The sequence below is a fragment of the Eulemur rufifrons genome, chromosome 7, assembly GCF_041146395.1.
Source record: "Eulemur rufifrons isolate Redbay chromosome 7, OSU_ERuf_1, whole genome shotgun sequence".
Classification (NCBI taxonomy): Eukaryota; Metazoa; Chordata; class Mammalia; order Primates; family Lemuridae; genus Eulemur; species Eulemur rufifrons.
The window spans coordinates 285,844,405-285,867,506 of NC_090989.1; the positions used below are offsets into that span (position 1 = coordinate 285,844,405).

At 61.8% G+C, this 23,102-nt stretch overlaps 2 protein-coding genes and 1 long non-coding RNA gene across 3 annotated transcripts; all 3 read left to right on the forward strand.

Moving 5' to 3' along the window:
- Positions 1–2,107: 2,107 nt before the first annotated feature.
- On the forward strand, positions 2,108–8,416 carry UAP1L1 (UDP-N-acetylglucosamine pyrophosphorylase 1 like 1). Its single transcript, XM_069477134.1, has 9 exons — positions 2,108–2,396; positions 2,579–2,783; positions 2,973–3,148; positions 3,416–3,588; positions 3,724–3,917; positions 4,432–4,572; positions 5,124–5,309; positions 5,883–5,949; positions 6,481–8,416. The coding sequence occupies exons 1-9, from the start codon at positions 2,108–2,110 to the stop codon at positions 6,571–6,573; spliced, it is 1,524 nt and encodes a 507-aa protein (XP_069333235.1). The 3' UTR covers positions 6,574–8,416.
- Positions 8,417–9,995: 1,579 nt separating this feature from the next.
- LOC138387697 (uncharacterized) lies at positions 9,996–14,272 on the forward strand. Its single transcript, XR_011233951.1, has 3 exons — positions 9,996–10,057; positions 10,756–11,616; positions 11,821–14,272. It is a non-coding gene; the product is annotated as an uncharacterized lncRNA (long non-coding RNA).
- Positions 14,273–16,072: 1,800 nt separating this feature from the next.
- Positions 16,073–22,110, forward strand: DPP7 (dipeptidyl peptidase 7). Its single transcript, XM_069477138.1, has 14 exons — positions 16,073–16,203; positions 16,508–18,522; positions 18,603–18,716; positions 18,797–18,936; positions 19,026–19,189; positions 19,624–19,759; positions 19,831–19,912; positions 19,990–20,156; positions 20,324–20,384; positions 20,813–20,931; positions 21,016–21,172; positions 21,261–21,325; positions 21,654–21,724; positions 21,817–22,110. The coding sequence occupies exons 2-14, from the start codon at positions 18,426–18,428 to the stop codon at positions 21,944–21,946; spliced, it is 1,503 nt and encodes a 500-aa protein (XP_069333239.1). The 5' UTR covers positions 16,073–16,203; positions 16,508–18,425; the 3' UTR covers positions 21,947–22,110.
- Positions 22,111–23,102: the final 992 nt, after the last annotated feature.

The following is a 23,102-nucleotide window of genomic DNA, read 5'->3' on the forward strand; positions in this document are numbered from 1 at the left end:
AGTGAGGGACCGGCACTGCTGCCTGGCCCCTGAGCCTTTCCCAGGGCTCTGGTCCTCGCTGTTGGCCTCTGGACCTTAGGGCTTTGCTCACCTGCACCCCTTGACAAGGACATAAGGCAAAGAGATGGTGACTCTTTGGCCACAATCCTGCCTCTGGCAAGGGGTCCAGGAGGTTTTTGCCCAGCTCAGCCTTGCTGGCACCTCACCTGTCTGCACTCTCGTCTGCCCAGGTAGGTTTGCTCCTCTCCTGGCCCTGCAAGTGTCTCTAGCTGCACAAATATTGATTTTACAAACCCTCTGATCATAGCCCAACCCACACCTTGAGGTGGGATTTGGAGTCACCCTGACCTAGAGGGCCCAGAGTTCATGTCCTGACACCTGCCTTGCAGGGACATGTGCCATCTCTGCTGCCCAGCCCTGCAGCACGCTAAGTATTCCTGCGGACTCTGGCCTGGGCATGCAGTCTCCTGTGCTCACCTGAATCTCTACCTCCTGTCCCTACTCTCCACCTCCAGCCATTGCCCAAACTGTCCTTCAATCACCACAAACTGTTGCAGCAGAGACCATTCATTCAGCACACACCCCTGGAACATTTGTTGTCACCCAGTCACGGCGCTAGGCTTTCTATCCATCACTCTTTGTTCAATCAGCAGACATTCACTGAGTGTCGGCTGTGTGCTGGGCATTGGTCTAAGGCGATGGGCGCAGAGCAGTGCAGCAAACAGCATCCTGCCTTTGTGGCGTTCACATCTCATGGGGCAACAGGACTCAGAAATTAGGGCGGGCGTGGGGATGGTCGGGTGCCTCTGAGCTCACGTGGCCTGGGAGTGTTTCCCCAGGAGCCGACCTCACTAGGTGGGGGAGTGAGTCACACTTCTTTCTGGGGAAGAGCATTGCAGGCAGGGGGAACAGCAAGTGTACAGGCCCTGCGGCAGGCTAAAGACCATTCTTGGAGAAACAACTTTCAGGTCCAGGAGAACTGATTGTGGGCCTCGGCCTGTGAGGCTCCCCTTTCTGACTCAGTAAGAGTGTGGGGGGTCTGTGTGCAGAACCTGCCTGCAGGAGACACAGCTGCCTTGACAGCAGTCAGCCTGGGGCAGACCCGAGGGAGATGTTAATTTTCATTTTTGGTCCTAGAGCATCATTTGCATTTTTAAAAAACACGTGCATGTATTACTTTTAGACTTAATAAAATTAGTTTCTAAAAGAAAGTTTTGTCTCAAAGTGGCAGAAGCTACCCTTTCAGATTTTTCACAAGCAAGATATTTTAAAACTTGATAGTTAAAATAAGAATGTAGGTGAGGGGCAATGGGAAGGTGGGGGGTGTGAAGGAGGGAGCCCCACGGGTGCGCCGCTCCTGCTCAGGCACCGGTCCCGCCGGCAGCTCTCCCCGCACCCCCAGCCCCGGTCTGGCCTCCTCACTGCGCCCTGGGCAAGTGCAAACACGGCTGCATGGACAGAACCCGGCCTCCCTTCGGGCGCCCCCGCTGCCCAGGGCTGCGGGCAGGCAGAAGGGTGGGTTAGGACTGAAGTCAACTAGGTCGATCGGAGAACCCCTGCGGGGAGCCCCGGGTGGCCTTTCCTCCCCTAGCGCAACGGTCGGGCTCCCCTGTCCTCTCCGGAGGTCGTGACTCCCTCCGGGCGGGACACGGAGTGGACCCGGGACGGGGGCGGACAGGCGGGGATGGGACTCGGCCAGGGCTGGGCTCCGGGACTGGACAGGGCTTTCGGGCCTGGGGCGGAGACGGGGCCCAGAGCAGGGCAGGAATGAGGACGCGAGCCAGAGGGACCCGGCCAGGGGCAGAGGCTCGGAGTGGGCTCGGCGGACGCAGAGGGGCAGGCACAGGCCGAGAGAGGGGGCGGGGTCAGGGCCCAGCTCTGGGACAGGACCGAGCCTGCAGGGTGGCGGGGATGGGGCGGGGCGACAGAGCACCGGGGCGGAGTCGGGGTCCCGCAGCAAGGGTATGGGCAAGGCCCGGGGCACGGTGGAGGCGGGATGTCCTGGGCCCGCCCCTCCGGGGTCAGCACCGCCCGCCGGTCCCGTGACACTGGTCGGAGCGTGCGAGTCACGAGTGCCAGCTCGGCGGCCCGCGGCGGTAGCGGCGGCATGGCCTCGGAGCGGCAAGTGCGCGCCGGGCTGCGGCGCGCCGGCCAGGAGCACCTCCTGCGCTTCTGGGCCGAGCTGGCGCCCGGGGCGCGCGCCGCGCTGCTGGCCGAGCTGGCGCAGCTGGAGCCCGAGGGGCTGCGCGAGCACTGCCGGCAAGCGGCGGCGGCCTGCGCGCTCCCCGCCGGGCGGCCGTCCGACCTGGCGGCGCGCCTGCGGCCTCTGCCCCCGGAGCGCATGGGTAGCGTGAGCCGCAGCGACCCAGAGACGCGGCGGCGCTGGGAGGAGGAAGGTAGGCGCGGCGGGGAGCCGGGCGCTCGGAGGAACTAGTTTGCCTGGCCACTTTGAGAAGTCTTCTGCCGCCTTACGCGTGCGAAGTCTCAGAGCCCAGGCCCAGGTCTGGCTGGCCCCAGAGTGAAAGGGTGGCTGTATGGCAGGTCCCAGGCGTCCCCTCACGGCGCCCCTCACCCCCAGGCTTCCGCCAGATTGCCCTGAACAAGGTGGCCGTCCTGCTGCTGGCCGGCGGGCAGGGTACTCGCCTGGGTGTGGCCTACCCCAAGGGCATGTATCGTGTGGGGCTGCCCAGCGGGAAGACGCTGTACCAGCTGCAGGCGGAACGGATTCGGCGGGTGGAGCGGCTGGCTGGTGAGCGCCGCGGGACCCGCTGCACCGTGCCCTGGTGTGTCCTCCCCGTCCTGCCTCGGCCCCAGAGTGGCCCCCTCCCATAGCCCCAGCCCTATCTCCCCAACCCCAGCACAGTCCTGGACCTTCCAGCCTGAGGCCTGACCCCGCCCCCATCCCCAGTCGTAGCCCCTCTGCCGGGAGGGCCGGGCCAGCCTGGAGGCGGCTCACCCTGCCTCCTCTGCAGGTACATCATGACCAGTGAATTTACGCTGGGGCCCACTGCTGAGTTCTTCAAGGAGCACGACTTCTTCCACCTGGACCCTGCCAACGTGGTCATGTTTGAGCAGCGAATGCTGCCTGCCGTGACCTTTGATGGCAAGGCCATCCTGGAGCGGAAAGACAAAGTTGCCATGGCCCCAGGTATGGCCCACCCCTGCGAGGGGAGGGACAGCCCAACCTACAGCTGGAGTGCAGCTGGGGGTCCAGATGTCTGGGTTCCAGGCTGCCAGGAGGCTGTGTGGTCCTAGGCCAGTTGCCACCTCTCTCTGGGCCCTGATTCCCATGTGTGGCGTGGTACACCCGCAGGACTATTTGGATATTGACCCAGAGCCCGCCTCCATCGTGGCTTGGACTAGCTGGGGAGGCCTGGGTGGAGCCCTCGGCAGGGCCGGTTCTTTTCCCCCGTAGACGGCAATGGCGGCTTGTACTGCGCGCTGGCGGACCACCAGATCCTGGAGGACATGGAGCGCCGGGGCGTGGAGTTCGTGCACGTGTACTGCGTGGACAACATACTGGTGCGGCTGGCGGACCCGGCCTTCATAGGCTTCTGTGTGCTACGCGGGGCGGACTGTGGCGCCAAGGTGAGCGCGCAGCCCCGCCGGCCTCGGCCCCGCCCCTCCACCCAGCGTGGCCCCGCCCCCGCCGGACTTGGCCCCGCCCCTCCCCCAGCCTGGTCACGCCCAGCTCCCCGAGCCCATCCCTGGTCGCTGCCGCAGGTGGTGGAAAAGGCATACCCCGAGGAACCTGTGGGCGTGGTGTGCCAGGTGGACGGCGTCCCCCAGGTGGTAGAGTACAGCGAGATCAGCCCTGAGACCGCGCGGCTGCGAGCCCCCGACGGGGGCCTGCTCTACAACGCAGGCAACATCTGCAACCACTTCTTCACCCGAGGCTTCCTCCAGATGGTCACCAGGTGTGGGGCAGCAAGTGGCCTGCGCCAGCCAGAGACCCGCAGGGCCAGAGTGGGCTGAGGGCCCTGGGCCACTACAGCAACCGGAGTCTGGCCTGAGCTGGCTGGGCCGTGGTCAGGAGCAGCGGACGGGTTGGGACGCGGAACGGTTCTTGCATTTAAACAAACAGAGGCTCTGGAGATCCGACATGAGCGGTGCTCTCCCGGCAGCTGCTGTGAGGCCCTGTGGTCAAGTCTCCCTTCTCCTCCTGTGCAGCTGTCCCGTTGCCCCATGGCTTGCCAGCTTCTGTCCGCCTGGGCAGGACGTGGCTGATGGTGCCTGGCCCTCGGCATTGGGGTGCAGGGAGAGACCTGTGCCCTCCCTGGAGGTCCCGCTCGGCTTCCGCTGCTTCTGTTCCCTGTGTGTCCGTCTGCCGGCCTGTCGCCCCAGACAGGTGTGCCCAGAGATGGGGACAAGGCTCCCAGAGATGTGCTGTCTGAAGGGTACCTCTCCTTCCCTGTGCCCTCCTGCCCCCAGGGAGTGTGAGCCCTTGCTGAAGCCACACGTGGCTGTGAAGAAGGTCCCGTACGTGGATGAGGAGGGAAATCTGGTGAAGCCGCTAAAACCGAATGGGATAAAGATGGAGAAATTTGTGTTCGATGTGTTCCAGTTTGCTAAGTGAGTGTCGGACACCTTTTACTTTTTCCTCTCCTCCTCCTGTGTTGGTGGTGGGTTCCGAGGCCCAGCCAGGCAGGGCAGTGGAGGCTGAGAGAGGAGTCTGGGCACAGCAGGCAGGTCTTGCAGAAGGCCAGGGTGCTCTTGCCCCTGAGGGGAAGCGGCCCCAGGGGTGGGAGCACAAGGAGCATCAGGGGCAGTGGACGTCCTTGTGGGGGGACACTGGCCCCACCTCCTGGGCCCTCCATTGCCCCTCACCCAGGGTGAGGGGGTGTTTCCAGGCTGGGTTGCTGGGGCGGCTCCTGGGGCATGTGGTTCTGATTCTGGGGCCCCAGGGTCTGGGCATTTGGCTGCTAGGAATGGAAGACTAGACTTGGGCCATCTCCACAGTCTCAGGCACAAAGAGCCACTCGGTGCCTGTGGGGCTCCTCCCTGGGCCTGCTGCTCATGGGAACAGACCCTCACTTAGTCACTGTAAACCCACCCAGCCCTCACCTGCCCAGATCAGGGCCTCTGAGCTGGGACACGCGGTGACCAGCCCTTTTCCCTGCCAGAAACTTCGTTGCCTTTGAAGTGCTACGGGAAGAGGAGTTTTCCCCGCTGAAGAACGCTGACCCTGCTGACAGGGATAGCCCCTGCACCGCCCGGCGGGCCCTGCTCGCCCAGCACTACCGGTGGGCTCTGCAGGCGGGGGCCCGCTTCCTGGACGCACATGGGACGCGGCTCCCCGAGCTGCCCAGGTGAGTGTGGGCCCGGAGGTGCAGCCACAGGGAAGGGCTGCGAGTTGTCAGGGGCCCAATCCTCAGCCCCAGGGCCCTCCTGGCTCTGCTGCTGTACAAGCTGAGGAGGGGCTTCTGTCCTGGCACTACACCAGGTCCAAGTGGCCATGTGCCCAGCCAGCTCCAGGTTGCATGGTGACCCCTCAAGTTCTGCTCAGGGATCCAGGGGTAGCCACGGGGCTGAGCCGTCCCTAACTTATTTATGAGCTTTGGAACCAAGCCCCAGGCATGGCTTTCAGAAGACAGCAGGGCACATTGGCTCTCAGGGCTGGGAAAGAAAAGGATGTTTGGTTTCCTTCTCCCTGAGTGTCTGCCACTGCTGCCACCAACACCTGCCTGGGCTCTGTGTGGGGTGCCGGGGGAGGGGTACCTTCTAGTCCACATCAGGGCCTGTCACAGGAGGATGTTTGCGGTGAACAGAGACAGAGCAGCTCTCTGAGAAGGGGCTACTGAGCCCCCTTCTGTTTGGGGTGGTGCTGGGGAGGACCGGGGCGGGCGCCTGGGAGGTGGATGCTGACACCGGACTCCCCTCAGCCCGCCCCTGCAGGGAGACCCTCCGGCCGTCTGTGAGATATCACCCTTAGTGTCTTACTCTGGAGAGGTGAGAGTCCCCCATCCCCATCTGGGGCTTTCTGGAGTCGGGCTTGTGTGAATCCGAGGAGTACTGTCTGGGGAGAGGTTGGTGCTTGAGTGGAGAAGGCACAGCTCTGCCTCAGTTTGTCCACAGGGCAGATGGGTCCTTAAGTTTCAGAGAACGTTGCAGGTATGGGGTGGAGTGGGGTGTCCTGAGGCCTTTGCAGGTCCTGGGAGGGGCGGATGTGGGACAACCCAGGCCTGAGCCCAGTGGTGGGCCAGTCAGGCTTTTGTGGGAGCCTTGCTGAGAGAGAGACGTAGCCCTTTGCTGCCATCTGACTGGGGGTGGCCCTGTCCCCTGCTCCCCCTGGTTAGGTCAGGCCTGCAGGCCTGAGCTTATCAGAAGGGTCTCATGCTGGCCTGGGGTCTTGGTGGGGTCTTAGGTGGCCCTGGAGTGGCATCTGGTCCTGGCCTCTGGAAACCTCCCTGACTCCTGGCAGACCTGGGATCCTGCCTGGGGGATGTGGCCACTTGGTTGTTGTGATCTGCCTGTCTCTAGGGTTTGGAAGTGTACCTGCAAGGCCAGGAGTTCCAGTCCCCGCTCGTCCTGGATGAGGACCAGGCCAGGGTGCTTCAGCCACCAGAGTCCTGACACACTCCCACACGGCCAGCCCCGGCCTGGGGCTCCAGGCACGAAAGCAGGCTGCTTTGCACTTCCAGCCTGCAGGACACAGAAACATGCTGGTTTACTCCCCAAGGGTGGGGCCTGTCCTGTCACCCCTGGACATTAGTGACTGCAGCCTGCTGTGGAGTCCAGCCAACAAGCAGAGGGACTCGGGACCTTGGAGAATGGGGTGAAAGGAGGCTTCTGGTGGGGCCCAATGGAGGTGGGGTATCAGCTGGGGAGAGCAGGCAGGATGTCCCTTGGGAAGCCAGCCCTGGCCACCATATTCTTGGCCAAGGGAGAGAAGGTGCTAGCCACGGCCAAGATGCCCTTCTGCTCGCTACAGAGGAGAAAGTGGAACGAGGTGGACAGGTTCCATTCCCTCACAGGGCATGTTCCAAGGGGCTACCCTTTCCCTGGCAGCTGAACCAGTAACTGGGGCGAGGCTGGGATGTCACAGCCTGGTGCCCCCATAGAAGGGGCCCAACTGTCCACGATAGAAGTGGCTCTGGGAGAAACTTGGCCGGGACACTGAAACGAAGCCAGCACCCCATGCCTCCTGTTTCTTCCCCAAGCCTCAGCCTCTCAGCCACACCCACGTGGGCTTCAGGCTGTAGACTTATACCTGCTTCTCCCAAGGCCAGTGGGACCTATACCGGTGGCCTCCTGTGATGGCTGCTGCCTAATCTGGGACTTATCAGGAGCACCACCCCTCACCCTGCCTGCCTAAGTGTCTTACAGATCTTGGTGCTCAGGCCCCTCCCAAGTTCCTGGGATGGGGAGGCAGCCTCCGTATTTGGTGCCCTGGCCCCTTTCTCGCAGCCCTGCACTGCGGATGAGGCTGGGGGAAACCAGCTGGCCTGGGTCTCTTCCCACGGTGCCGCTGCTCCAGGGTGCAGTGCCTTCGTTGATTTGCACCTGCGTTCTCATCCGGGAAAGGACAGCAGCACCTACGTCTCCCCGCTCATGTGAAGAGAGCTATGAAAACGGGCCTGCTGCTGAATTCTCACCTGTCCCAACCCCTGCAGCCCACAGCCGCAAATGGGGACCCTACACTCATCCCTGTTGTTTCCCCGGAGGAGGGGTGTTATCTGGCAGGGTGGGTTCAGGTGCAGCTGATTTGTCCAGTGGCATAGAGTGGACAAGGGCTGCGTCTCACTTCATCCTCACAGCAGGGGCAGGTCCACGCCTTGCTATTCTTAGAACCAAAACTCACAGGACTTCTGCCTCCACCCAGGCACTGCCAGTCACATTGTTGCAAAGCTCAGAAGCAAACCACTTACCTTAGGACTCTTGCTAGCTGCTACCCAGACAAGCAGAAGTCCTGGGGCAGAAGCGGGTCAGCCGTGGGTGAGACAGGGCACAGCTGCCCTTCATGGCCAGGGCTGCAAGACTTATGCAGCCTCCTTTCTACATAAGTACAGTTAGTAGGGAAATTCTTGACACAACTTATTTTAAAACAACATTTTCAAATAATTATGCCATCATGTAGAGTTGCAAAAAAGCTCACAGAGGTCCCAACTACACTTCTTTCGCTTTCCCCCAGAGGATGCACCTTCATTGCATGATTATAGGGCGATATGAACCCCAGGAATGTGACACTGGCACATTCCAAGTTGTCACACGTGTAGATTAGCCCACCCACCACGACAACCCAGATGCACAACCATTCGGTCACCACAAAGACCTCCCTCATGATACCCCTTCCTAAGTCCACGCCCCAGCCCACCATCCCTAACCCCAGGCTACCGCTAATGAGACAACTGAGTTTGGAAAGATGGCTGATATCTTGATGTCCTGTGGATGGGACATTTCCAATAAACAAGGTGCTTACGGGAAATGCACGTGCAGTTTTTGATCAGCACATGGGTGGTGGGAACAGGGACCAGGTGTTCACAGCTGTGTCCCAGGCCTGGAGCTCCCTGGGGGCTCCTCTGGGAACAGGAGATCACACGAGGGCTGACACTACTCTGGGGTGCCCAGGAATCCTCTGTGCTCCCGTCCAGCTTACACCACGGTCTCAGAAGGGCCTCAGAAGAAGCAGGGGGTCCGAAAACTTGGGGCGCTCTGCAGGGGTGGGCTCCTGCACTCCCAGCCCTGGCAGCCTGGTGACTCACCCTCCTGCACTTGCATCCTGGGCAGGGACGCAAGCTGAGGGCACTGCTGGCACTGACGGCAGAGCTGCGTGTGGAGTCAACCTGGGAAGAAACTCAGAGACAGGCTCTCGGTGATAAATGATTTTATTCGGGAAGAACTGGGAACTGCAATTCAGGGTATGCAAACCACGGCAGGCCACGGGCATTGTGGGGCGAGGTGGTGGGGAAAAGGGAATCTTAGGGCAAGAAGTCCACGTCAGCTGTTTTGAAACCAAAGGTTACAAAGACCAAAGGTCACAGGGTTTTGTTACAGGAGTTGGCATTAGCTCATTGGCTGAGACATCCTTCGCTTGGCGAGTGTCCCCGTGCAAGCGGTGAATCTGGGACACTGACATCTTGAGGAAGTTCTTGTGATAAGTGCCGCTACTAGTCTACACGTAGGCATGTCCCGTGACAAGTCTTTTTACAGGCATGTACTCGTGAGGGCTTCTTCGTGCCCCTCTCCGACTTCCTTTTGGTACCGGCAACCCCCACTGCGGGAAGAGACCCGCGGAGACCCCAGAGACGACCCGTAGGAGGGAGAGGGCCGGGGCGGGGGGCCCTTCTGGAGCAGGTTCACACAGGCCGAGTGCTGGGCGGGAGGGGCGCTGACCGGGGGGCCCTCCGACGCCCACCAATGCCACGGCCGGCACCGCGGGAAGCCGTGGGCGGTCCGGCCTGGAGAGAACCCGGGAGGGCCGGGCTTGAGGTTCCACGGGAGCTCCCGGCAAACATGGCGGCGCCTCCCGGCCGCGTCCCCGGACCGAGCTCGCGGGGTGTGCGCGTCGCCCCGCGAGGGCGAGGGCAAAGCGGGTCCCACGCGACGACAGGAGACCGGAGGAGTCGCGTCCAGAGCCGGGGAGGGCGAAGGTTCGCGGAGCCCTAAGCAGAGACCACGCGCCCGACCGGAAACCGGGGCCGCGCTGTTGCTATGGCTACGGCTACGGTCTGAAGAGATGTGCGCAGGCGCGTTGGACGTGAGGTCAGGGCGCAGGCGCCATAAAATACAATCCGGCAAGCTGGAACACGCGGGGACGCGCGCTGGCGCAGTGGCGGAGGCGGAGGTGGAGACGGAAAGAACAGGAAGGACTCCGCGCACGCGCAGTGGCACAGCAGCGCGATCGGCGGGGTGTTGACGGCGCCGCAATGACTGACCGCGAGGGTCTGCGAGACGACGCGCTGGGCTCCTCTCAGAGTCGGACTTCCTGACGTCGCCAGTGGGCTGGGTCCCCTGGGCCGTCGCGGCCGCCGCCGCATGGGGACTTTTCATCTCGGTGACGCTGAGCCTGGGCGAGAGCTACAACAGCAAGAGCTGGCGGCCGCGCTCGTGCTGGAGGGTGAGGGTCCGGACGGCCGACCGAGGCCCGGGGCAGCCGCGCACACCGCCCTCCGGGCCTGCCCCTCCCCACCCGGTCCCGCAGGAAGGAGCAGGTGTCACTCGGGGCCTGGGAAGCTGCGAGGCGGCTTGCTGCAGCCCTCTAAAGAGGCCGAGTTCTGCGGGATGGGGTCGGGGCAGGGGGCCCGAAGCCCCAGTTGTCTGGGCTTCGTCCCTGGTTCTGCGAGGTGCTGCCCCAGGCAGGTGCGTCTCCGAGCGGAAACCAAGGCCCCCCTTGGACAACCCTCGGTACAACGAGTAAGGGGCCGTGCTTGGCTAAGTACCGGTGTGTTCGTGCCGTTCTCGGGCCGAAGGGCATTGACACCGACCACATCCGGGCAGATGCAGGGGCTGCACCGGGGTCCGAGCCAAACACGGGGAATCTCGGGAGTCTTCCCCCCTGCTGACGAGATAGGACGGGAATGTTTCTGCATTTGTTCTCATTCTCGTCCCACCTGAGCCCGTGTCTCATGACATCTGTAGATTGTCCCAGCAGGGTCATCCCTGCCGAGAAGGAACTTCTGTCCGTTCAAAACAAGTGGGTCTGAACGCTGGATCTTTCTGAATTACTCATTGTCCTCACCGAATGTGTGACAGTTGGAGAGACTTCCAGTTGTGGATATTTCCCGTAAGAAATGTCATTCTCTGTCCCTCCCTTAGAAATGGAAGCAACTGTCGAGATTACAGCGGAATGTGATTCTCTTCCTCTTGGCCTTTCTCATTCTCTGTGGACTCCTGTCCTCCAGCAGCTTGGCTGACCGGTGGAAAGGTATCAGAAAGACGTGTGCCTGAAGATGATGCTTGTGTTGAGGTTGAGTGGGCGGAAGCGACTTGCATTCTACCCTAAACAGTTCCGGGAGGCGCATATGGCAGCGAATTGGCAAGAAATGAAGGTAAAGAAAGAGGCAGAGCTGTATTTAACCACCTGGCTAGAACACAGATGTTAATTTGATGCTGTCCGACTGCTTTCTAGGTATCTAGTGTGAGTACTGGTATCTGCAGCTGCCTCTTCCACAGAGTAAATCAGGTCGTGAGCTCGAACGCTCAGGCTAAAACTTACCTGAGTAACTACACACATTTCCTAGTGCTCGCTACCGTGTTCTGGTGAGGACGTGGAGACTCTTCTGAATTTTTCTAAGATTGCGTTTGGGGGGAAAGCTAACGAGCTGCTGCAGTTGCTCAGATAAGTTGGCTGTGTGCCGCCGAGCTGACCTTCTGGAATGGAAAGTGCTCAGGTGAAGCACTGGGTGTGTGCGGTAGGTGAGGACACAGACTGCCAAGTGCTTTGAAACGGATTTCATTCCCTGGGCCTTTGTTGAATTCATTCAGTGACTTGTCTGTTGCGTTGTGACATGTTTGAGATAAAGTAGATTCTCTTGTTCAGCTCTGAGCGTCCGGCCGGCAGAAGAGCAGAAGGGGAGGCCAGAAATGCCCGGGCTGAAGCCAGCAAAGCCACCCATCTTACCGGCTCCCCAGAAGGCAGCTGCCGACCCAGAACACTTCGCAGAGATTTTACCTCAGGTACTTTTAGTAAACCACCCGTGGAATTATACCAGGGCCCGTTCCAGAAGCTTCTCAAACTAGTAAACGAGGTTCCAAACAGACTGAGAGTTGTTTTCCCTGCCATTTGTGCCACGCTTCCCCCTCTCGCTCACTCATTCTGGGCTGGCTGGACGACACCTGGGGAAAGAAAGGCACATTCTTCCCTTCGTTCTCTCTGAACAGCGACCGTGGGCCGGTTCCTGTGTTAGGTGCTGGCTTCACAGTGATGGATAAAACAGACCTGTCCCTTCTGCACAGTGGCCACAAGCTGGTGGGAGAGGCTGGTGAGAAGCCAGCACCAAACAGGAGGAGGCAGGTAGCACGTGGCGTGTGCCCTGTGTGGAGACAACAGGACTAGGGGACGAATGGGGGGGCGGAGGCAGGGGGTGTCCTGAGGGCCCGGGGCAGCCTCTCTGGGCAGGTGGCACCGAGGTCCAGATCGGAACTGAAGGCCGAGATGCCGCTGGCCCTGGGCAGGGTGGGGAGAGCCGGGCTTGAGCCTGAGGCAGGGAGGACCCGGGCATGTTCCAGGGAAATGAAATTCCCCGGGGGCTGGGGAGGGGGCTTGGGTCAGACCAGCTGGTCCCTCGGGTCCTCGAGGGGCGTGGGCAGCCCTGGAGGTGTCAGTGGACGGGACGTCTGAGGTGTTCCCTGTGGAAACTGCTCTGGCCGCTGGGTGGAGACGTGGAGGGCAGGAGGCGGGAAGATCAGAGCGGCCTGGCTGTTGGGGGGGCCGTGTGGTTGGAGGAGGGCTGCACAGGACTGGGCAGTGCGTGTGCGTGTGCGTGTGTGCGTGTGCGCGCGCGCATGTGGTCGGGGGCAGGGTCCCCCGGGAGGAGTGTCCAGTGACGGCCGAGCGGGAACCAGTCTGGGGACACTGAGGCACTCTGTTTTAGAGCTGCCCAGTTTGAAGTGCCTGGGAGGCGGTGTGGAGCCGTCAGTGGGCCGATGGTGTCGGGACCAGACCCTTGGGCGGGCAGACAGGTCTTGGGAGTCCCCGGGTCCCCAGGGGCGTGTTGTCTGGAAAGGTGGAAGAAGGGGCCAGGCCTGGTCCTGCGGGGGCAGAGGCCGGGGGCAGTGGAGACTGGAGCCGGGTGTGGAGGCAGCGGGAGGACCCAGGAAGCACCTGTCAGAGCTGGCTCTGGAAGCAGAGGGTCGGTGACCCGGGTGCCGCTGAGAACTAGATGCAGAGTGATTGAATTAAAAGGATGGAAAAAGATGCTCCATGCAAATAGTATCCAAAAGAGAGTTGCGGTGGCTATACCAATATTAGGCAAAATATACTTTAAGTCAAAAACTGTTACAAGAGATAAGGGTACTATGTATTATTTAAAGAGTTACTTCATGAAGAAGATTTAAGAATTATACATGCACAAACAACAGAGCCCCAAAAATATACGAAGCAAACATTGGCAGAATTAAAGAGAGAACTAGAAGGTTCTATAATAATATATGGAGATCTCAGTCAACCGATTTCAATAATGGATAGGATATGTAGACAGAGGATTAGTAAGGAAATGGGGGCTTGAACACTGTAATTAGCTGGACCTCACAGGTGTGCATAGAACATTCCACCCAACAGCAGACCACATGTTCTTGTCAAGTGCACATGGAACATTCTCTATGATAGAGATATGTTAGGTCACATGTTGGTTAGAAAACACAGTTTAATGTATTTTCAGAGCCTGAAATAATACAAAGTATATTTTAGCCACAATGCAGTGAAGCTAGAGTTCGGTAACACGGAGAACTAGAACATTTACAAATATGTGGAAATTAAACAATATACTCTTAAACAATGGGTCAAAGAAGAAATCACAGGGGAAATTAGAAAAGACTTGGAGAAGAATGGAAATGAAAAGAGAACATACCAGAACCTACGGGAGCCAGCACAGGCAGTGCTCAGGTGGAAATGGGTCGCCGTAAACAGGGTCAGCCCCGGTTCCCCTTGCCTTTTCTCTTGTGCTGACCAAGAAACAGGTGCCTTGACCACTCTGTGACCGGGCCAGCTGCACGTTTTTTCCCTGGGACCTTGAACATTCCAGGCCCTGATAAAGGTGTTCAGTTTGTTGTCCAAACACTGAAAGAAACCAGCCCTGGCCCTGGGCCAAATTCCTTACCCCTCACAGAAACCCGTGCTCTCTGAGCCCCCTCAAGGCTGCACCTGGGCAGAACACCCCTTTCTCTGCTCTTCACCGGGAGGGTGCGCTGCAGCCTGTGTGTGGGTCCCCCGTGTGCACTGGGCACCCTGGCATCTAGTGCTGCTTTCTTTGCAATCCCAGGTGGCCGAGTTGGGATGGTTTGGGGTGGGCCCTTGTGGGAAGTCCTCGGCCACTCCTTTCTGGAGCAGCTCCAGCGGCAGGTTTGACGGGGGTGAAAAAAACACCTACATTGAAAAAGATAAAAGATCTCAAATCAATGACCTAACTTTACATACTGAGGAACTAGACAAAGAAGAGCAGACTAAACCCAAAGCAGAAGGAAGGACACAGCGGAGAGTGGAGTGGAGAAGAGTGAAACAGAAGAGAAAGACAGTTACCATCGGCCGGGCGCGGTGGTTCATGCCTGTGATCCCAGCACTCTGGGAGGCGGAGGCAGAAGGATCGCTTGATGCCAGGAATTTGAGACCTGCCTCAGCAAGAGTGAGACCCTGTCTCTACTAAAAATGGAAAGAAATTAGCCAGACAACTAAAAATAGAAAAGTTAGCTGGGTGTGGTGGTGGCACCTGCAGTCCCAGCTACTTGGGAGGCTGAGGCAGGAGGATCGCTTGAGCCCAGGAGTTGGAGGTTGCAGTGAGCTAGGCTGACGCCACGGCACTCTAGCCCAGGCAGTGACAGGGCGAGACTGTCTCAAAAAAAAAAAAAAAAGACAATAGCATTTTAGAACAAAAAGCTGATTCTTTGAAAGGATTAACAAAATAGACAAACCCTTGGGTAAACTGACAAAAAAGAAAAGACACAAGTAACTAAAATCAGAGGTGAAAGTGGGCATTACTGCTGACCTTACAGAGCTAAAAAGGGTGGCAATAGGATAGTACGAACGAGTGTGAGCTAACAGATTGGGTAATCCAGATGCAATGTACAAAGTCCCAGAAACACGTGAATTACCTGAACTAACTCAAGAAGATACAAAAATCTCAACAGACCTGTAAGAAGAAGTTGACGAAATAATAATTTTTTTTTATTTTTTATTTATTTATTTATTTTTTACCTTTTTTTCAAGGGAAGTGTGATTTTGACAATTAATAATTTTTTTAAAAACCCTCCAACAAAGTAAAGGCCAGTTCCAGATGGCTTCACTGGTGATTTCTACCAAACATTAAGGAAGAATTAACACCAAGGCCTCCCAAACTCTGCCAAAACATTACAGGGGAAAGCTTCGTAATTCATTCTGAGGCCAGCACCAGCCAGCGTAGTAAATCACAGAAATTGAATAAAAGGGGGAAGAACACATGAGCATCTCAACTGACAAAAGGTGTTTTACAAAACCCAACATCCCGTCATGGTAGGAACAGCCACGAAATTAGGGATGGGAGGGAACTTCCTGTACATGAAAAAGGGCCTTGAGGAGAAACCCAGCCTCACGCTCGGTGGTAACGGCCCAGAGCCTTTTCTCTGAGAGGGGAGCGTGGCGAGGAGGTCCGCCTCCACCATGCCGGCCGGGTTGTCCAGGAAGGCCTCGCCAGAGCACTGAGACAACAAAATGAAAGAAAGGAGTGAAATGACCTCCACTCACAGATAACACAATCCTCTGTATAGAACATCACGAAGAGCCACGAGAAAGCTGCCAGAGTCAGTAACTCAGCGAGGTGGCGGGGCGAGGCTTCCACAGGACCAGCTGTGCTTCTGTGCCCCTGCCAGTACGGCAGGCATTTCTGGGGTGTACACGGAAGAACCGAACGCGGAGACTCAAACAGGTACAGCACCCCTGTGTGTCTGCCGACGGGCGGGCGGGTGAGCAATGTGTCTGCAGGCTCCACGGAGCAGCCGTGACGGCGAGTCACATCCTGACACGCCACAACATGGATGAACCCAAGCCGGAGACAAGAGCACAGATGCTGTACAATTCTGCTCACATGACACACCTGGCGTAGGCCAATTCGTAGAGACACAAAGCGGAACGGAGAGGCCAGGGCTGGGGAAGAGCAGCTAGGGGGTTATTGTTTACTGGCTACGGAGTTTCTCTTGGGGGTGATGAAATAGTTTGGAAAATAGACAGTGGTGAGAGTGCACAATATTGTGATTGCACTTTTCTTTTTTTTAAGAGATAGGGTCTAGCTCTGTCACCCAGGGTGAAGTGTGTCATCACAGCTCACTGCAACCTCAAATTCCTGGGCTCAAGCAACCCTCCTGCCTCAGCCTCCTAGGTAGATGGGACTACAGGTGTACCACCACACCTGGCTAATTTTTCTATTTTTTTTAGAGACAGGGTCTCACTATGTTGCCCAGGCTGGTCTCAAACTCCCAGCCTCAAGTGATCCTCCTGCCTCGGCCTCCCAAAGTGCTAGGATTACAGGCGTGAGCCACTTAAGTCCACTGTATTCAACATTTCAAAGTGGTTCCATGGTAAATTTTATGTTATGTATTACTATTTAACGCACCACACAGACCAGCGAGCCCTAACTGCAGACACTGCAGGGGTTGGACCTGCTTGGGAACAGCGTCTGCAGGGCAGTGGCTCACACCTGCCCCGGGTCTGTGGAGGGAGAGTAGATGGTAGTGAGGGACCAAGCGTGGCCCCCAAGTCTGAGCTGTGGAGGGTGGGGGAGGGCTCTGGACCCACAGAGGTACCACGGCTCAGGGCCACCAGGTGTGGCTAGGTGGTCTGCAAGGGAGGGATTTGGGCTCAGGTGCTCCTCACCTCCTGCAGTCCAGACCCCCGGGATTGCCCTCGCTGGGACCACAGGTGTGCTGCAGGTGTGCCGTCTGCCCTGCGCTCAAGTTCTGCCTGCGGAGTGGGCGGAGAGGCCCCCGAAGAGCTCCATGTCAGCCGAGGTGTGGGACTGGCCTCTGCCACCAGGCACAGGTGATGGTGGGCAGCGGTCGGGGAGACCTGGACCCTGCAGACACGGCACCCCTCCGTGTGTCTGCTGGTCATGGAAGGGTCTGCCTGCCTCCCTGGCGCCAGCCACCTGCCAGCTCCTTCCCCGTGCCGTCCAGGGTCAGGGGCCACCTTGCCAAAGGTGCCTGGCCTGGCTCTGTGTGGTTGGGTGGAGTGACAAGCTCCAGCCCCCCTTGAGGGATGTGGACATTGTGGCCACAGCCACCCTCAGCCCCCAGGCAGCTCCTGGCCCGACAGCCCCAGTGGGCTCGTGCAGGGCACCTTCCCAGGCCCAGGAACCCCTGGCTGCTGTCTGGCAGGGCCATGGTGGCCTGGCCACAGGCAAGAGAGGAAGCCGCTGCCCTGCAGGCCCCACTGCCTCGGAACCCACCTCTTGCTCAGGCCTCTCCTGTGGGCACAGCCAGGCGTGCATGGCCCGGTGGGGCTTTCACCGCGGCGTCTGGAAGCCTGGTGTGCTGGGAGCCGGCCGGCGGGCCTGGCTGAGGCGCCCTGAAGTGGGGGCAGGTCCTTGAGTACAGCCCCTCTGCGGGACACTGGCCAGGCTGGAGCCTGCAGCCCAGCCCTGCGGTGGGGGCCGTGGTGTGGCCCTGGGTGACCACAAGGTGACTACTGTGCTACTGCGACATGGGCACATCACTGTCACTATGCCAGGAGCCACAGGCAGTCTTGGGCAGCGGAAGGGTCGACCGTGTGGCCAGTCCTCCGTGCTCAGCCCCACACGGGATGGCTGGGCCAGGGGTCAGGGGTCACACTGGCCAGAGACAGTCTTGGGAGTGGGGACGGGGTGACTCCCTCTCCTTCCACAGGCCGAGGCTGGGCCGCCCACCCCCACCCGTTCTGGGCCTGGCCCGCGGCCCCAGCAGGTCTGGCCAAACTGGACGATGTAGCTGCACACGTAGCCGAGTTGGCCCCTCACCAGGCACCTTCCACCCTCCGGGTGCTCCCTGGAGAGCAGAGCCCCGCGGTCCCCCATCCCTTCATCCTGAAGGCCACGTGGGCACAGTAGGCCCCGTCAGCAGAGTGGGTGAGGCCTCCCTGGCTCTTGGGAGTCGACGGCCACACCCCACCACCCCGCCCAAACCTGCAGGGGCCCCCCACACTCCTGCCTGCTCCGAGGCCCTCGGTCATCCACCTGCCCAGCCCCTGCTGTCGCTGGACAAGCCCAGCATCCTTTCTCTGAGTGCTGTCACTCCACATGGGACCCCTGCCACCCGATCTCCCTACCCCCGACCCTGCCTGGGAGCCTGGGGCCTTGTCCTCGTGGGGCTGGCAGTGCGGTGGGCCACGGACCGGGGCTGGGAGGGGCTGGGCAGTAGGGCAGGTGACGCGCCCTGGCCCAGCGCCAGCCCCACGGGGGCTGCAGCCGCCGGATGGAGGACAAGCTGGTGCTGAGGCCGTGGAGCCCACTCGGGATCCGCAGCCCCAGGGGACCTCACCCCCTCGCGGACACCCCTCCAGGGACCCTGCTGCCTCTCTGGAGGACAGGTGCCCCCCAGCGCCGGGCCTCAGCCCTCAGCCTGCTCATGCGTCCCCACGGCGACCGTCTCCGCGGGACACAGTGGGTGCCCAGGAACCTTTGTCTGCCCTGCCTGGGACTCCAGCCACTGTCTTGCCCAGCGGACAGCCCCGCCCAGGCTGCCATGTGAGGCAGCCCCCAACCGTCATGTGACCCCTCGATCACGTGACCGCCTGTGCCCGCCCGCCCGCCCGCCCGGTAAACCCAGGCATGAGCCCGTCGCACCGGGCACCCGAGGCCCGGCTGGCCCCTTCCTGGGCCCCGGTCCTGCTGCTGGCGCTCGGGCTGCACAGCCTCCAGGCTGGCGGTGAGTGTGTGTGCGGCGGCCCCTCCTCCCTGAACCCTCCGAGGCCCCGTGGCACCGTCACCCTCACCCTGCTCTCCCAGCCCGCAGAGCCACAGACCCCAACTTCCAGGAGAGGTATTTTGAGCAGCTTCTGGACCATTTCAACTTCGAGAGATTCGGCAACAAGACCTTCCCCCAGCGGTTCCTGGTGTCAGGTGAGGTCACTTCTGCCCTGCCGGCAGCCCCGACTGGCCCAGCCCCGGCCTCACCAGCCCCCACCTGCTTCCGCCCACAGACGAGTTCTGGGACAGGACCAAGGGGCCCATCTTCTTCTACACCGGGAACGAGGGGGACGTGTGGTCTTTCGCCAACAACTCGGGCTTCATCTCGGAGCTGGCGGCCCAGCAGGGGGCCCTGCTGGTCTTTGCAGAGCACGTGGGTAGCGGTTCCTGGACGGTCACCCTGGGCAGGCGGGCGGGTGGCTGGGGGCGGCGGGTCAGTGGTCCCTGCCTGTCCGCCCACAGCGGTACTATGGGAAGTCGCTCCCGTTCGGTGCGTGGTCCACAAGTCGCGGGTACACGGAGCTGCTGACGGTGGAGCAGGCCCTGGCCGACTTTGCGGTGCTGCTCCAGGCGCTGCGCCGGGACCTCGGGGCCCAGGACACCCCTGCCATCGCCTTCGGGGGGAGGTGGGTCCTTGGCTGCAGGGCCTGTGCTATCCTCCAGGCCAGGGGTTTTTAGGCCGAGCCAGCTCCCCCCTTCCCCATGGCCCAGCGCCCCTCCACCCCACTGGCTCCGGTGCCCTTTGACCCCCACCTCCCTGCCTTTTCCTGACGCTTCTTCCCATGGGAAGCCCACCCTGCCCTCCCTCAGAGCCGACCCCACTGGCTGGGAAGTGCTGGCCTCACTAGTGGGGAGACCCTGCCCACCTCGGCCTCGGCTGTTGTCCCCAGGGCAGGGGGCCCACCAGGTGCCCCTCCCAGTGACGGCTGCACCTGCAGGGCCCAGGGTAGAATCCGGGGCTCGTAGAAGTTTCGGGTCCTTCTCACACCTGTGGGCCTCTGAGGAGGGAGAGAGGAAGTAGGTATGGGGGCCCATCCCTAAGCCTGTGCCCTGCGCCCAGCTATGGAGGGATGCTCAGCGCCTACATGAGGATGAAGTACCCCCACCTGGTGGCCGGGGCGCTGGCGGCCAGCGCACCTGTTGTAGCTGTTGCGGGTCTCGGAGACTCCGGCCAATTCTTCCGGGACGTCACAGCGGTGAGTGAGGGTCTGGGTTCTCCCCGGCCGACCCGGGGGCAGCAGCTGCACGAGCACAGTCTCTTCTCCAGGACTTCGCCAGCCAGAGTCCCAAATGTGCCCAGGGTGTGCGGGACGCCTTCCGGCAGATCAAGGACTTATTCCTATGGGGAGGTGAGCACCCCCAGCCAAGCCGCCCCTGCCCCACACGCCCGCAGCCTCTGGAGCCTCGTCTCTGCCCTTCCCTGCAGCCTACGACACGGTCAGCCGGGAGTTTGGCACCTGCCAGCCACTCTCGGGCCCCGAGGACCAGACCCAGCTCTTCGTGTTTGCCCGGAATGCCTTCACCGTGCTGGCCATGATGGACTACCCGTACCCCACCGACTTCATGGGGCCTCTTCCTGCCAACCCTGTCGGGGTGCGGCACCTCCTCTCGGGCAGGGGGAAAGGCTGGCTGAAACCCGGGTGGGGCAGTGTCCGTCCCGAGGGCAGGGAAGGGCCCAGCTCTGGCCCCAGGATGAGGGTCCCAGGAAGGTGGAGCCAGGCGAGGGGGCCCTACTGAAGCGCCTGTGCCCCTCCACGCAGGTGGGCTGTGACCGGCTGCTGAGTGAGGCCCAGAGGATTTCCGGGCTGCGGGCTCTGGCGGGTACGTGTTCCCCTCAGCCCCAGACTGGGCGAGCATGGAGACCCCAGCGCTGGCGGAGGGCCTGGTGGGGCCACGTCTGCAGCCCTGGCCTGGGGGCTCTGCCTCCTGTCCTAGCGGGGCTGTGGGCCGTGCGGGCTGGGAGCGTGACCACCCAGTAGCCCAGGGGAGGCAGCGGCGATGCTGAGGACCCCTCCCAGCCTTGCCTGGGGCCGGCCCCGCGGGGGTGTGCTGCTCAGCGGGGCCTCTGGTGCGGACGGGCCCAGCCCTGCCCGCCCTCGGGGCTGCCCTCACCCCAGACCCCCAGCAGGTGGCCCAGGGGGCTTTCTTCACTGAGACCCACGGGACCCAGAGCCCCTGCCCACCTGCAAGACCCTTCCGGGGGACAGGCTGGTGGCCCAAGCATGCGGTGCCTGTGTCTGGCTTCCCAGGACTGGTCTACAACGCCTCGGGCACGGAGCGCTGTTTCGACATCTATCAGCTGTACCACAGCTGTGCCGACCCCACGGGCTGCGGCACAGGCCCCAACGCCAAGGCTTGGGACTACCAGGTGTGGGGTGTGGGCGGCGGGGACCTCGGGTGGGGTGTGGGCACGTGGGCTTGCTTGACAGCGGCTGGGGCATCGCATCCACAGGCCTGCACCGAGATCAGCCTGACCTTTGCCAGCAACAACGTGACCGACATGTTCCCCGCCCTCCCGTTCACCGAGGAACTCCGCCAGCAGTACTGCCTGGACACTTGGGGCGTGTGGCCACGCCGGGACTGGCTGCGGACCAGCTTCTGGGGCGGCGGTGAGGCCGGCGTGGGGTGGGGGCAGCGCCCTGCCCTCGCGGCCCCGGCCCCGGCCCCGGCCCACCGCCCCCGTTGTGTCCCTTGCAGACCTCAGAGCTGCCAGCAATATCATCTTTTCCAACGGTGACCTGGACCCCTGGGCAGGGGGCGGGGTGAGTCTTGGTCTGGTGGCCTCTGACCCCACGGGGGTCCTGGCGCTGTGGGCCCAGCCCCCTGCTGTGTCTGCAGCTGTGGCCCCTTAGTCCTTCCACGTGACCCTGCGCAGGGGTCTCCTGACCCGGAGACGCACGCGCGTCTGTCCTGCCCGGCTTTGCTCGGGCCTCGTTACTCCCGGCGCTTCCGCTTTGGGTTCTTTCGCGACTGTTCGGTGTGGACCCGCACCTGGCTCACCCCGCGTCGCGTCTCCTTTCCGGGGGGCCATTCGAGGCAGTGCGCTCGCCCCACTACGCGCCTGACCGGAGGTCCCTCCGCTGACCCCAGATTCGCCGGAACGTGAGCGCCTCGGTCGTCGCCGTGAGCATCCGCGGGGGGGCGCATCACCTGGACCTCAGGTGCGTGCGGCGGCGGGGCGGGGCGGGGCGGGGCGGGGCGGGCTCCCGGGGGCGGGGCCACCTGCCGGCTGACGCCCCCGCCTGCCCCTCAGGGCGTCCCATCCGGAAGACCCGCCCTCCGTGCTGGAGGCGCGACAGCTGGAGGCCGCCCTCATCGGCCAGTGGGTGAGGGCTGCGCGGCGTGAGCAGCGGTCGGTCCCGCGCGCGGGGCCCAGAGGCTGAGACCGGAGGACCCGGGAGCGCCGCGAGTTCCCTGTGGAGCGAGGCGCCCTCCGGGCCCATGGTGGCCGCCCCGCGCGGGGACTTTGCTTGCGGGAGGGGCTGGCGCAAAGGGAAGGGGCCGAATAAAGTCCGCTGGCCGGTTCCGCGTGTCCTGTCCAGTCCGCGTGTGGGGCCGCAGGCCGAGGCAAGGGCACGCGCTGCCCTAGGACGAGCCCCACGTTCAGCAGCTCGGGGTCGGCCAGGGCGGCGGGAGGGAAGCCGGCTCTTCCCAAGGACCAGCCTCCTCTCCCAGGAAGCCCTCTCACTGCTGGCAGCGCCCTGGTGCGCCAGGCTGTGGCCACACAGCCCGTGGTGGCTTCTCAGCTGCCGTTTTCAGAGTTGCGGCCTCTGCCCAGCGTCCCCTCCGGGGGAGGCCCCAAGCGGGGCACATTGGGGCCCAGGCGTGAGCCGAGAAACCAGCCTGCACGGCCGTTGGGGCCCCTGGAGCCGCAGGAGGGCAGCGCTGAGCCAGGGCACGGGGCTGGCGGGAGCGAGCCCAGCCCTTCGTCTGGGGCAGGTGGTCGGCGCCCCCTCCCACGCACAGGCTTGGGGTGGTACCTCAGGAGGGGAAGTCCCCCAGGGCGCCTGCTGTCCCCAGCGGGGCACAGGGTGGCTGCCGTGGGGTGTTCTGAGTGTGGGAGGGGCAGGGAACAAACCCAGGAGCCGAGGCCCCACCCACACTCGGGGGCTGGGGCCTCCGCAGGGGTGGGGGGGGTGGCAGAGGCAGCAGCCCTGGGCCCCGGCGTGTAGGTGGCCCTGCCCCGTGTGCCACCAGCTCTGGCTTCACAGGGAAGGGGAATATTCCAGAAACGGATTCTTCATGCTTAACACAGAAGGCTAAGAGATCACCTGGTTGGGGGGTACGAGAGGGCACCCCAGACAAGGCCGCGGGGCAGCCCCATGACAGGGACGCTGCAGCTGACACCAATGGGGAAAGATGGCGAGGACGGCTCTGCTGTCCAGGTCCAGGGCTCAGGCACCTCCCACCAAGGAGAGTGGGCACCAACCCTGCCAGGCCACCAGGACACTGCCACGACGGGACTCGACTCGCAGGCCCACTGTGTCGCCCGCTGGGGCTGAGGACACTGGCTCCACCCCCAGAGCCTCTCTCTGGCCA

Coding starts and splice junctions, on each gene's coding strand:
- UAP1L1 (XM_069477134.1), top strand. CDS start 2,108: ATGGCCTCGGAGCGGCAAGTGCGCGCCGGGCTGCGGCGCGCCGGCCAG. Junction 2,397..2,578: donor GCGGCGCTGGGAGGAGGAAG/GTAGGCGCGGCG, acceptor CCTCACCCCCAG/GCTTCCGCCAGATTGCCCTG. Junction 3,918..4,431: donor TTCCTCCAGATGGTCACCAG/GTGTGGGGCAGC, acceptor TCCTGCCCCCAG/GGAGTGTGAGCCCTTGCTGA.
- DPP7 (XM_069477138.1), top strand. CDS start 18,426: ATGAGCCCGTCGCACCGGGCACCCGAGGCCCGGCTGGCCCCTTCCTGG. Junction 18,523..18,602: donor GCACAGCCTCCAGGCTGGCG/GTGAGTGTGTGT, acceptor CTGCTCTCCCAG/CCCGCAGAGCCACAGACCCC. Junction 19,190..19,623: donor GCCATCGCCTTCGGGGGGAG/GTGGGTCCTTGG, acceptor CCCTGCGCCCAG/CTATGGAGGGATGCTCAGCG.